Below are 12,386 nucleotides of genomic sequence, written 5' to 3'. Positions count from 1 at the left end.
TGTGCCTCACCCAATCTCCATCAAACCTTTTGTCTGCCCCATTCTTCCCTTTCTCCAAGCTATTCTGAAATCTCTGACACACCTTCAACAGCTCTCCCTACCTCTTCCTCCTCTTCCACATCTTACCCTACCCCTCCCCCCCCCTGTTCTGGACCCGATGCTCCCCCTTCCTCTTCATTAACGGTATGGACCTCAAACATCCGGGGCCTTCGCTCAAACTTGACTGACCTCTCCATACAGGTTGCTTCTGACAAACCAGATGTGATCTGCTTAACAGAAACTTTCCTCCTTCATGATGTCTCTGATGCCTTGGTATCTCTCCCAGGTTACTCCCTCCTCCGGTATGATAGACCTGAGCCTCGTCCTGGAGGTGGGGTTGCTATCTTTATAAAAAACTCTCTTCCTCACTCGCCCTCCACTGCCCTCTCTCCACCTCACCCCCAGGAATACCTTTGGCTACGGCTTCCCCTTCGCTCCCACCTTTTGTTCATATGTGTGTTGTACCGTCCACCAATCAGCGATGACTCCATCTACATCTCACTGTCTGATAATATGGACCAACTTCTATCTACCCATCCCAACTCTCTCTTCCTCATATGTGGTGATTTCAATTGTCACCATGCCAGTTGGCTGGGTGTGGGTACCTCTCTCACCAGCCATGGCTCTTCAGCAAAGGACTTCTGCGACTCACTGGGACTGACACAATCTGTCAATTTCCCGACCCGGATCTCAGTCAACGGAGCATCTTCTCTTCTGGATTTGGTTATGACAAACTTCCCTGAAAATGTCTGCTGCTCTTCTTCTGCTCCAATCGGCTCATCTGATCATGTGCTTGTCAAAGTGGACATCTCTCTGACCATTCTCAGAGAGCCTCCTCAGCGTCGACGAGTCTGGCATTTCACTCAGGCCAACTGGCATGGTCTTCAAGCAGCCATCAATCATCTGGACTGGTCTCCCATCTCTACCGCCTCTGACATCAACTCATCCTGGGAATTCTTTCAAAGTAAATTGCTCTCTCTCATGCACAGATTTATACCATCTCGTCTTCAGTTGTCATACCCTTCCTCCCGTCCATGGTACACGGAATCTTGTGGTGAGGCTGTTGCCCTGAAACAACTTGCTTTTGTCTCCTGGAAAGCAAATCCAACGGAAGGAAATCTCATTTCCTTTCACAAAGCCCGAAACAAGTGTGTGTCCACCCTCAGGAGAGCCAGGAAACAATATCTCACCATTCTCAAGACCGAACTTTCTTATCTGTCTCCCTCTTCCAAATCCTGGTGGCGTCTGGTCAAATCTGTTTCTGGTGTTTGTTCCCCCTCCATCCCCTCCCTCACCTCAAACGGCTTAACGGCTGACTCCGCACGTGAAAAAGCTGAATGCCTCAACTCTGTGTTTGCCTCTAAATCTTGTGTCCCAAACCCATCCCTCTCTGTACCCACCGTACCCAGTCGTACCCAGCTGCTCCTGGACTCTGTGTCCTTTCCTCCTGACAAGGTGGAAAAGTTTCTGTCAACCCTCGACTCTGATTCTGCAACTGGTCCTGACGGCATCAGCCCACGGGTCCTAAAATCATGTTCTTCTGCTCTTTCACTCCCTCTTTCTGTTCTCTTCACCCTCTCTTTTGCTCAAGGTCATCTGCCATCTGCTTGGAAATCAGCCAACATCACCGCTTTGCACAAAAAAGGTGCAAAAACAGATCCCAGCAACTACAGACCAATCAGCCTTCTCCCAATTATCAGCAAAGTCATGGAATCCATCATTGCTTCAGATATTAAATCTTTCCTCTTCTCCAATGGCTTGATCTCTGATCATCAATTTGGTTTCAGACCTGGTCACTCTACTCTGGACATGCTGCTTCTGCTTTCTCAACAATGGATGGAGGTCCTCAACGCCAAACAGGAAATTAGAGCTGTCTCCCTTGACATTTCACGTGCCTTCGATACGGTCTGGCACCCTGCTCTGCTCTCCAAACTCTCCTCCTTTGGTATCCATGGAAATCTCCATGCATGGCTGGCGGACTTCCTCTCTGGTCGTAGTCAACGTGTGGCCCTGAATGGGTTTCTCTCATCTCCTCTTCCTGTTCAGGCTGGAGTTCCCCAAGGTAGTGTTCTGGGCCCTGTGCTTTTTCTGGTCTTCATCAATGATCTCTCTGACTCTCTTGAAAATCCTCTCTATCTCTTTGCTGACGACTCTACTCTCTGTCGCTCCATTCCTCATCCCTCAGATCGGCAGTCTGCAGCTTCCTCACTCTCTGCAGACCTGGACAAAATCACAGACTGGTCAAACAAGTGGAACATGTCTTTCAATCCTGACAAATCTCACATTCTTACAATGTCTCTCCGAAAGGACCGACTGGACAACCCTCCCATCTACTTTCTCAACAATCCTCTCCAAGAAGTTCTGTCGCTCAAGCTTTTGGGTCTCACTATCTGCCATGATCTTTCTTGGGAAAACCACATTTCCAAGCTGGCCTCCAAAGCCAGTCGCCGACTGGGCATCCTCCGTCGTGCGAAGTCCTTCCTTGGCACACCTGAGCTCCTCACCACATACAAGGCTTTCATCCGCAGCTCAATGGAATACTGTTCCCCCCTCTGGGCTGGTGCTCCTGCCTCACACCTGGCTCGGCTTCACGCTGTTGAATCCAAAGCTTTCAGAATCATTGGAATCTCCCGCGATGAAGCTATCTCTGAGGGCCTTTCACTCACTCACCGCAGGCAGGTAGGTGGTCTTTCTGTCTTCTACCGACTCCTCTCCGGCCTTGCTCCCCCAGCTCTCTCTGTGCTCTGTCCCCCCAATATTCCTTCAGGTCGCACAAGATCTGCCTGCAACCCTCTTATGGTTAAACTGCCAAAGTCTAGGCTCTCTGCTCACCTTCACTCTTTCATTCCCCTTTTCTCCCGCCTCTGGAACAAACTCCCCCACTCCCTTCAATCCCACTCCTCCCTCCAGGTCTTTAAAACAGCTGTTCACCACCATCTCTTATCTTCCCCCATCGAAAACCTTGATCTTTTCTACCCCCGGTAATTCACCCCAGAGTCCTTGCAGTGTTCATATGTTTTAATCCTCTCCCACCTCCCCCCAAGTCCTCCCGATGTCCCTGCTCTCAAATGTTGTGTTTGTGTCCTTCCCCTTCTTCCCCCTCTCTTTTGTGTCCTCCCCCCTCTCTCCCCATCTTGTCTGCCGCTCCCCTTGTTTTTTGTGTTTTGTGTGTCGGTTTGTCTTTTTGTGTGATTAATGTTTGCTCTTTCACGAGCCTCGATCTTGTATACAAAAAAAAAAAAAAAAAAAAAAAAAAAAAAAAAAATAAATAAATAAATATATCATTACATCACAGGGGGGCATCCACAAATAACCGTTTCAAATTTGAACTGTAACAATGATTTTTGAAACTAGAACGGCACTCAGTAGAGAGCGTACCTCCGCCTGGTTGGCCATATCACTGAATGGTGAAGAATCAATTAAAAATTAAATAATTCTCATATCTGAATCCATATTCAGATCTTCACCAAAATCGAATTGAATCGTCCTTGTCAGATACCCAACCGGTCCAAACAAGTTTCGTCCAAATCCGTCCACAACTTTTTGAGATATCCTGCTATGTATCGTAGCAGGATATCTCAAATAGTGTATATTTGTGAAGACTGCGGAGAGCAGCAATGGTTTTTGGCCCAATGGTGAAGAATCACTTTAAAAATTCTACGAGCCGGATCCTAGCCAGATCTTCACCAAATTGTATTCACTTCGTCCTCGTCATATACGCTACACCCATGCCAAATTTCATCCACAACTTTTTGAGATATTTTGTTCACAAACAAATGGACAAACGGACAGACAAACAGACAGGGATGAAAACATAACCTCCACCCACCTTTGGTGGTGGAGGTAAAAATTGGACACGACGATGCAATGCATTTGAAAGAACAATTCTTAGTTTGAATTGATCATCATCATCATGCTGCTGTCAAGATCATCATCTGAATCTGAATGGACTTGCGGGGACTGCCCTCAAGCTCACGAATGTGTTCAACATCCTCACCCCTGTGCTTGGCTGGCCTGCCCCCTTCCTCTGCAGGATGCTCCCTGTCTCCAGAAACTTTTCTTGCCACTCACAGATCGGTTTTCTCAATGGTGGCTGCCTTCGTTCCATCGGTCGTCCTGAAGCTTCATTGAACCTATGACAGCTGATGTGGTCTCCACAAACCAGGCACCCAGTGCTTTTTTGTGGAGATGCCATTTGCATTAAATGCGATATCACGTGTTACAGGAGATACCTGGAAATGAAAAGGATCAGAAAAGGATCATTTTAGGGCTTTCAGGATCATTGGTATCTCCCGCAATGAAGCTGATTCTGAGGGCCTTTCACTCTCTCACTGCAGGCAGGTTGGGGTTTTATTGTTTTATTATTTATTTTATTATTATGCTGTATGTGTTTTATGTGCTAATGTGTGTTTAATGTGCTAGCTTTTACACGAGGCTCGCTGTTGTATACAAAAAAAAAAAAAATCAAAAAAAAATATGCAAAAAGAGGTCAGTAAAACTTTGAGAAACGATATTTCGCATGCAGCAACGCACATCGTTTTATCCCTCTCCACTATTTTTTTTATTATGGTTTGAATTTGGAACGGTAATTTGTGGACACCTTGTACAATAAAACGAACTGCAATAAGGATGCCGACAAAACGTTCACCTGGGCACACAGAACCAAGCAAGTCTGTTTATACGGCTGAAGTGTCCTTGAAGGATCAGCACAGAGAGGAGCAGAGCAGGGCTGTACCACCCAAAGATCGCAGCAAAGCCAGCGGTTCAGCACCAAGAGCATCCCCGGCAAAATAAAAATAATTCGACTTATCTAGTGCTGATATCCGACTCCCTCAATATCTTCCTGCCCCTCTCCCCCCTCCTCTACATGACAGCGCGGTCACCATGATGACGTCTCCCCTACCGGCAGCCCAACCACAGGATGTCAGGCGGTCCATCCAAAAGCAACTCAGCATGTTGCTGCAATGGAAGGCCAATGGTGAACTGCATTGCTACCACAGCAGGATGGTCCTCCTCCTGTGGCCCCGCTGCAGGCGATTACTAATGACCCCGGTGGCGAGTTGTGCTCTTGGCCCCACATGGATGCCACAGGGACGGAGAGAAATGAGTGATCTTTCATGCCATACGCTGTAATGACCTCATATAAATGTCCTTCTAATGGGTCACTTCACTTTGTCTCACCTGGCCCTAGCCAGTTCATACAGAAAGGACAGATTACACAACATCTTTAACGTAGATAATCATTACTGCAAACAATACCGCCTACCAACAGAGAATACAGCAACAGCCCAACTTAATTGAAACAGTCCTTGATACAGGTCTATCAGACATGGGCACACAGACCGTGATAAGGCCTTGCATTCTTACCCTCGCCTGAGGAGAGGGTATTGCATTTGAGTCCGGTTGTTTGTTTGTCCACACAGAATAAATACGATTTTCTCTGCAACTGTTGGTCCGATTGACAGGAATTTTTCACCATTGGTGCACCCCCGCCTGTATACATTTTTATGATAATTATGACGTCATAGGTCACGTGGTACGGGCGCCATCTTTGAAAAACCAAAAAAACTTAGCACCTCTATATCTCCGAAAGTGCTGCATTGAAAAAATTGAGACATGGCTCACTGTAAAGAACTCTCCATGTGGAATAAAATATGTTAATGAAGATGTCATATGTGCCTCCATTATGACGTCATAATTCAACAAGTACAAAGCTTCATCCGCTCAAGATGAAATTTGAGCATCATCTAGGGATAAATTGGTGGAGAAAAAAATTATGACGTCATCGGTCACGGGGTTCGACCGCCATCTTTGTTTTAACACAAAGGCCTTAAAAACCACTGAAAACAAGTCCTGGCGAGGATCTGCAATCTCCGATTGCTCTTTCTCGTTTATTATATGTTGATAACTACCTTGTAACCTACATACACACCAACTGGAGTAATTTGAGGAGAGTCGTATTGGACATCTCCTGAGCCTTTGATAAAGTCTGGCACAAAGGCCTTTATACTAAACTAGCAGAAGTACCCGGCATTGCCGGGTGGGGGAGGGGAGGGGAGGGGAACGGGGGGGGAGGGGAGGGGAACGGGGGGGGAGGGGAGGGGAACGGGGGGGGAGGGGAGGGGAACGGGGGGGAGGGGAGGGGAACGGGGGGGGAGGGGAGAAGAGTGGGAGGGGGAGGGGGAGAGGGGGGGATGGGGAGGGTGAGGGATGGGAGGGGGAGGGATGGGAGGGGGGAGGGGAGGAGGGGAGGAGGGAGGGGAGCGTGGAGGGGAGTGGAATGGGGGGGAGGGGAGAAGAGGGGGGAGGGGAGAAGAGGGGGGAGGGGAGAAGAGGGGGGAGGGGAGAAGAGGGGGGGAGGGGAGAAGGGTGGGGGAGGGGAGGGGGAAAGGGAGGGGGAGGGGAGAAGGGGAGGGGGTAGGGTGGAGGGGGTAGGGTGGAGGGGGAAGGGAGGGGGAGGGGGTGGGGGAAGGGGGAGGTGGGAGGGGGAAAGGGAGGGGGAGGGGGAGGGGGAAAGGGAGGGGGAGGGGGAGGGGGAAAGGGAGGGGGAGAGGGAGGGGGAAAGGGAGGGGGAGGGGTGGGGGGAAAAGGGAGGGGGAGGGGGAAAAGGGAGGGGGAGGGGGAAAATGGAGGGGGAGGGGGAAATGGAGGGGGAGGGGAAAAGGGGAGGGGTAGGGTGGAGGGGGTAGGGTGGAGGGGGAAGGGAAGGGGGGACGGAGGGGGGAGGGGGAAGGGGGAGGGAAGGGGATGGCCAGTCAACAATGACGTTGCAGTTCTCATGGTCAGATAGCAGCAAAACAATCGGACATAGTCCTGCATATTCGCAACAGCACGAAGCGGATTTTGGAGACTCACCGATCCTGTGACGTCCTCCAGTACCGGCGTTGCCGGGCGGGGGAAGGGAGACCCGTACATTCCCAACCCGTGCATTCGCCCTCTCGACTCAAGCTCTCTCGGATAAAAGCCTCGCACAAATTACACCGTGAAGGCCCAATGGTCATGTCTATGCCACAAATCACGGGCGCACTGAATTGAAAATATATAGAACGCTCATACTCTGTGAAAAGTGAAGCCGCCGTGTCGCCATCTTGGTCAGCACGACTCGACCAACTCGCTTCGCGGATCTCGTTTTGTGCGGCAATAAACTGCTCCAATCGGTTACGGAAGGGTTGTGGAAAGACGTTTCACAGCTGTTTCAAAGACATTTAATTCATAATCGCACAAAATCGATACAAAACACGATTGCATAAAAGGTGAAGTGACGTGTGACGGGATGGAACATCACGTGATCGCTCTGAGCGAATCAGTCTGGCGGCGGGAATGGAACATCACGTGATCGCTCTGAGCGAATCAGCGAGTTGCTCTGGAACCGGCTGAGATTAGCGGGTACTTCGCTGAAATGCGCTGAGGTAAATATGAATAAAAAATATGGATCGTCAAATATTTTGAGTTTGGCCATGTTCGTCCCACGCTCAATGGCCATATCTATGTCAAATATCAAGCACGTAAGCCTCTCCGTTTAGGAGTCTATCGGTAACATTACACACACACACACAAACTGTGTTTTATATATATAGATTACTTCTTTATGGCATTCCTCCTCCTCATCAACTGGCTGGGAAACGTATTTTCAGTGCCATTTCTACCTATGTGGATGGCTACCTCTCCATGAAGTAACGACCGAATGCATTGACCACAGACAGACAGAGACAGACACCAAATTGTGTATTTTAGTAAGACGTACGTTCATACCATGCAAAACTCCATCCACTCCGATGCTGATGATTCCACTCCTTTCTAAGGAAACAATTACTCGTTGCCTTCTTCCCATCTCGCTGTGAAATGTTTCAACTGCAAGTTCCCTCAGCTCTGATCGCGACTCAATTATAAAAAGGAGTTGAAATTACCTTTTTTTTTTTAACCACACAAAAACCCATAGCCCTCGTCTAAAAGTCAAAAATATTGCTCTCACCTCTCTCAGTCTTCTTGGACCAGCATATTGGGATTTAAAATTACCATCCACCTATCCTGGCAGCCCCATAATGCAACTATAGACATTAAGCCAAAGGCTTCCCAGATAATGACATTTATTTTTCAAGTTAAAAAGTAATTTTACCTCTTCTCAGTTTCTAACCTTTTACAAATCGAGAGTTCACCCCGTGAAGGAATACCGCTCCCACATTTAGGGTGCAGCACCTTTGTCTGTTTTCCATTCTTTATCAAGTTCTGGCTATGGTTGTTCAGCTTGGGGGTGACAACTTACTGACAGTCTTCAGCTTACTGACAGTCTTCACCTTATGGACAGTCTTCACCTTACGGACAGTCTTCACCTTACGGACAGTCTTCACCTTACGGACAGTCTTCACCTTACGGACAGTCTTCACCTTACGGACAGTCTTCACCTTACGGACAGTCTTCAGCTTACTGGCTTACTCACAGTTTTCAGTCCCTCACCCTCTGCAGAGAAGCTTCCTCTTCTGCAGACCGTCATTACCACATCTGTTTCTCACAGACGTATCAAATGCAGTCCTTCCCACCCCCAAAATGAGGTATCCTTGCTCCACTCAGTTGACTTCAGCAAGCCACGCTCAGTGTGTGTCCCTTCAAACATGCAGAACCAGGTTTACCAGGTACGGCAACTAATACTGCTTTCATGGCTCTAATTATCCTCACGTTCTTGTGGTGGCAGGTGGGGAACATTATTGGCCCAAGTGTTTGACGAACCGGGTGGCCATGCTTGATGTGTCAACTGAAGGCGATTTAGAACTTAGTCAGGGTTCTCTTTGCGAAGGACAAAATAGGATCTTTAATCTCCACCAGGTAATGTGAGTAGATGGAACACCCATTTTTACGTCCACCCAAGGAACGGACCAGACATCGATGAATCACCCTCCTGCATGTGAAACACCATGGCAATAGTTTATAGCTGGATTTGCAAGTGCCCGTACCTCTAGGCCATCCCGGCAGCCATTAAAGGTTTACCAAGTCGGCAAAGGTAATTCAGAAATTTGCAACGAACAGAACAATTGTGGTCAGTCACGTACAAACACAGTCTGTAAAAATGTACCTTCAGGTAGATGTTTTGCAGCTTTTGCTGAAGCAAAACGAATTGCAGAGATTTCATTTCTTGAAGCAAGGGTGTCTTCTGCTCCAGCAAGATGTCAGACAGTTTCCATGCCTCCTGCATGCTGCGCTTGCTTTTTGCCTCTGCACGTCAGGTCGGGATCCAACAAGGCACAATACACATAAATACTTTAGTAAGAGTTTGGGAAAATATAACAAACTATGGATGTCCTCTAATGGCAGGAAAGCTTGCATCACATCTCTACGAGCAAGTTCATGCCTTCCTGTATGGTTCTGCATTATATCCCTTCGTTAAATCACATAAAACTAGTTCAAATAAATGAGAATCACCCACAACAAACCTGCCCTGTTCATCAAATCTACATTACATTCAGAGAGCTGTGACCATGATGGTCTCACTTTATTGACGCAACAAATGAGGTGGTATTTCGAATGAAGTGAGCAACAACAACACAACAGGCATTTTAAAGGCCATTTTCCCTGCAAGAGCGGGGGTTAGCCTTGCGGTCCCCAAGACAATCTTCTCCATTTTGCCCTATTTTCTGCATCTCCCCTTGTTAACCCCCTTGCCCGCATTTCTTCTTCGACCATCTTTAGCCAGGTCTTTCTCGGTCTTCCCCGTCCTCGACTTCCTTCGACATTCATTCCCATCACTCTTTTCAACCAGTCACTTTCATCCTTCCTCAACACATGACCAAACCATCTCAACCTGTTTCTCTTCACAGCATCCATCACAGGCTCTATTCCCATCATCTTTCGCAATTCATCATTTGTCTTCCTCTCTCTCAACGATACTCCACACATCCACCGAACCGTTCGCATTTCCACCCTTTCCAGCCTTCGTTGCTGCTCTACATTCATTACCCATGTCTCACTCCCATAAATCATAACACTTCTCACACATGCAGCATACACCTTTCCCTTCAGCTTCAATGACACTCCCCTCCTCGTAAGCACACCACTCAGTTCCCGAAACTTCCATGCACATCTCACTCGAGCAACCGTTGCCGAGTCTGATCCACCTTCTCCATTCAGCATGTCTCCAAGGTAACAAAATGTTTTCACACCTTCCAGCTTCACGCCATCTCCAAGATCCAACTCAACATTTCCTCCATCTGCAGCTCCCTCTGTGCACACCTTACACTTAAATGTAGCTGCCACACTGGTGAATGACCCTCTCAAACCACTACATTTTTGATGAACCCACTCAGCGCACATTGTACATTGAATGGAGTTCACTCCGACACCCTTCCTGCACACAGCACACGGCCACTTCCCAGTTCTTTCCACCTCACCACATGCTTTCCCACTTGCCATCACCTTCGTTTTTCCGATATTCACCTTCAGACCTTTTGTCTCCATACATTCCTTCCACTTGTTCATCTTTTCCTTCAGTCCATCCATACTTTCTGCAATCAACACCAGATCATCTGCATACAACAACTCCCACGGTAAACCCTCCTTTACATTCTGAGTCAGCACCTCCATCACAGCTACAATTAGTAGTGGCCTTAGTACCGACCCCTGATGCACTCCCACCTTCACCTCAAACTCACCACTGTTCCCGTCCTTCGTCCTTACAGCTGTGCGTGCTCTTTTGTACATTGCCATCACTACTCTGATCAACCATTCCTCCACTCCTAACTTCCTCAATGCCCATGTCAATACTTCACGTGGAACCCTATCGAATGCTTTCTCCAGCTCAACAAACCCAAGAAACAACTTCTTCCTCTTCTCCATATACTTCTCCTGCAACTGCCTCACAATAAAAAGCGCGTCTGTCGTTCCTCTTCCTGGCATAAATGCAAACTGCATTTCGTCAGTCTTCACTTTCTTCCTTATCCTCCTCTCCAACACCCTTTCCAATACCTTCATTCCATGCTCCAATAACTTTATCGCTCGATACAAGCCACAGTCCAGAGGGTCACCTTTCCCCTTGTATAGAGGGACGAGGGTACTCAGTTCCCAATCCACTGGAATGCGGCCTTCTTTCACCACCAGATTGCAGATCTCTGTCATTCCCTTCACACCACAATTTCCCGCTGCCTTCAACATATCTCCCACAACTCCTGTCGGCCCTCCCGCTTTTCTACTCTTCATTGCTTTTCGTCAGGGGACCAAAAAAACAACAACAACCACGATTCCCGAAAAAGGCCAACCCCCGCTTTGCGGGGAAAAATGGCCTCTAAAGGTGTTTTTTTTATTGTTTTTTTTAATTTCTTTTATCGCTTCCTCAACTTCCTCCTCGGTTATCTTCTCTGCCGGTCCTAAAACTGGGTTACTCTCTATGTTGCCATCCCATTCATTCTCTGCATTCAACAGTATTTCCATATATCTCTTCCACCTTCCTTAAATTCCATCTGGGTCGACAACGATTTGTCCCACTTCATCCTTCAAGCAACTCACCCCCATCACATCACACCTCTCTTTCGCTATCTGCTTTGCAATCCTGAATACCGCTTTCTGACCCTCTTCCGAATCCAAGCGCTCTCCGAACATTTTCCTACATGCCTCCTGTGCCTTTGCTGCCTCTTTCTTTGCAGCCTTCTTGGCTGCCTTATAACTTTCATGCTCTGCCTTTTCTGCCCCCATGCCCTTCGCCTTCTGCCACTCCTTGAACTTCTTCCTCTTCTCGTCAATCTTCTTTCCAACTTCATCATCCCCCCACCATGTTTCCGAGTGCCTCGGTGGTCCTTTTGTCCATCCACATACCTCACCAACGGCTCCCAAAAGACTATCTTTCATTGACATCCAACCACTTTCAAGCTCAACCACATCATCCTCCACCATACTCACCCTCTCTTTTAATGCCTCCCTCACTGTCACCTCTTTCAAACTCCACACCTTCAATCCTTCATTCTCGGTTGGTACTTCACCCGTCGAGCTCTCCTCGCACCTTTCACCCTTACGTCGCAGACAACCAAGTGGTGCTGTGAAACAGCCTCCTCCCCCGGGATCACCTTCGTGTCCCGGAGGTGCCCCGTCTCGCCTACGCACCAGCAGGTAGTCAACGGTTGTCGTCGACCCACCTGACGTGTATGTAACAAGCTTATTATTCTCTTTCTGGAACTGAGTATTACAAATCAACAAATCAGCTCCATCAGCAAACTCCAAAATCCTTTCACCTTCTCCATTTCTCACACCATATCCGTAACCCCCATGAACTCCCTCAAAACCGTCCATACTCCTTCCCACATGTCCATTTAGGTCTCCTCCTACCACAACAACTTCCTCATCTTTCACGTTTTCCATCAGCTTCTCTA

The 12,386-nt window shown here is 48.0% G+C and overlaps 2 protein-coding genes across 9 annotated transcripts in view; both read right to left on the bottom strand.

Annotated features, from left to right (window-relative positions):
* The window catches only part of LOC137421260 (GMP reductase 1-like), a 905,715-nt gene that overhangs the window by 749,391 nt on the left and 143,938 nt on the right, over window positions 1-12,386 (bottom strand). The gene's annotated exons all lie outside the window — the stretch shown is intronic.
* The window catches only part of LOC137421268 (HAUS augmin-like complex subunit 4), a 47,381-nt gene that overhangs the window by 14,546 nt on the left and 20,449 nt on the right, over window positions 1-12,386 (bottom strand). For all 7 annotated transcript variants that reach the window (XM_068107157.2, XM_068107156.2, XM_078771638.1 and 4 more), the window contains exon 6: window positions 9,107-9,246. In XM_068107157.2, the coding sequence (XP_067963258.2) occupies window positions 9,107-9,246 (140 nt within the window). The remainder of the gene's footprint in view (window positions 1-9,106; window positions 9,247-12,386) is intronic.

This window comes from Myxine glutinosa, chromosome 2 (assembly GCF_964187855.1).
Source record: "Myxine glutinosa chromosome 2, kmMyxGlut1.1, whole genome shotgun sequence".
Taxonomy (NCBI): domain Eukaryota; kingdom Metazoa; phylum Chordata; class Myxini; order Myxiniformes; family Myxinidae; genus Myxine; species Myxine glutinosa.
Note: the sequence above shows the minus strand (reverse complement) of the source record. Positions and strands in the feature narration are given on the sequence as shown.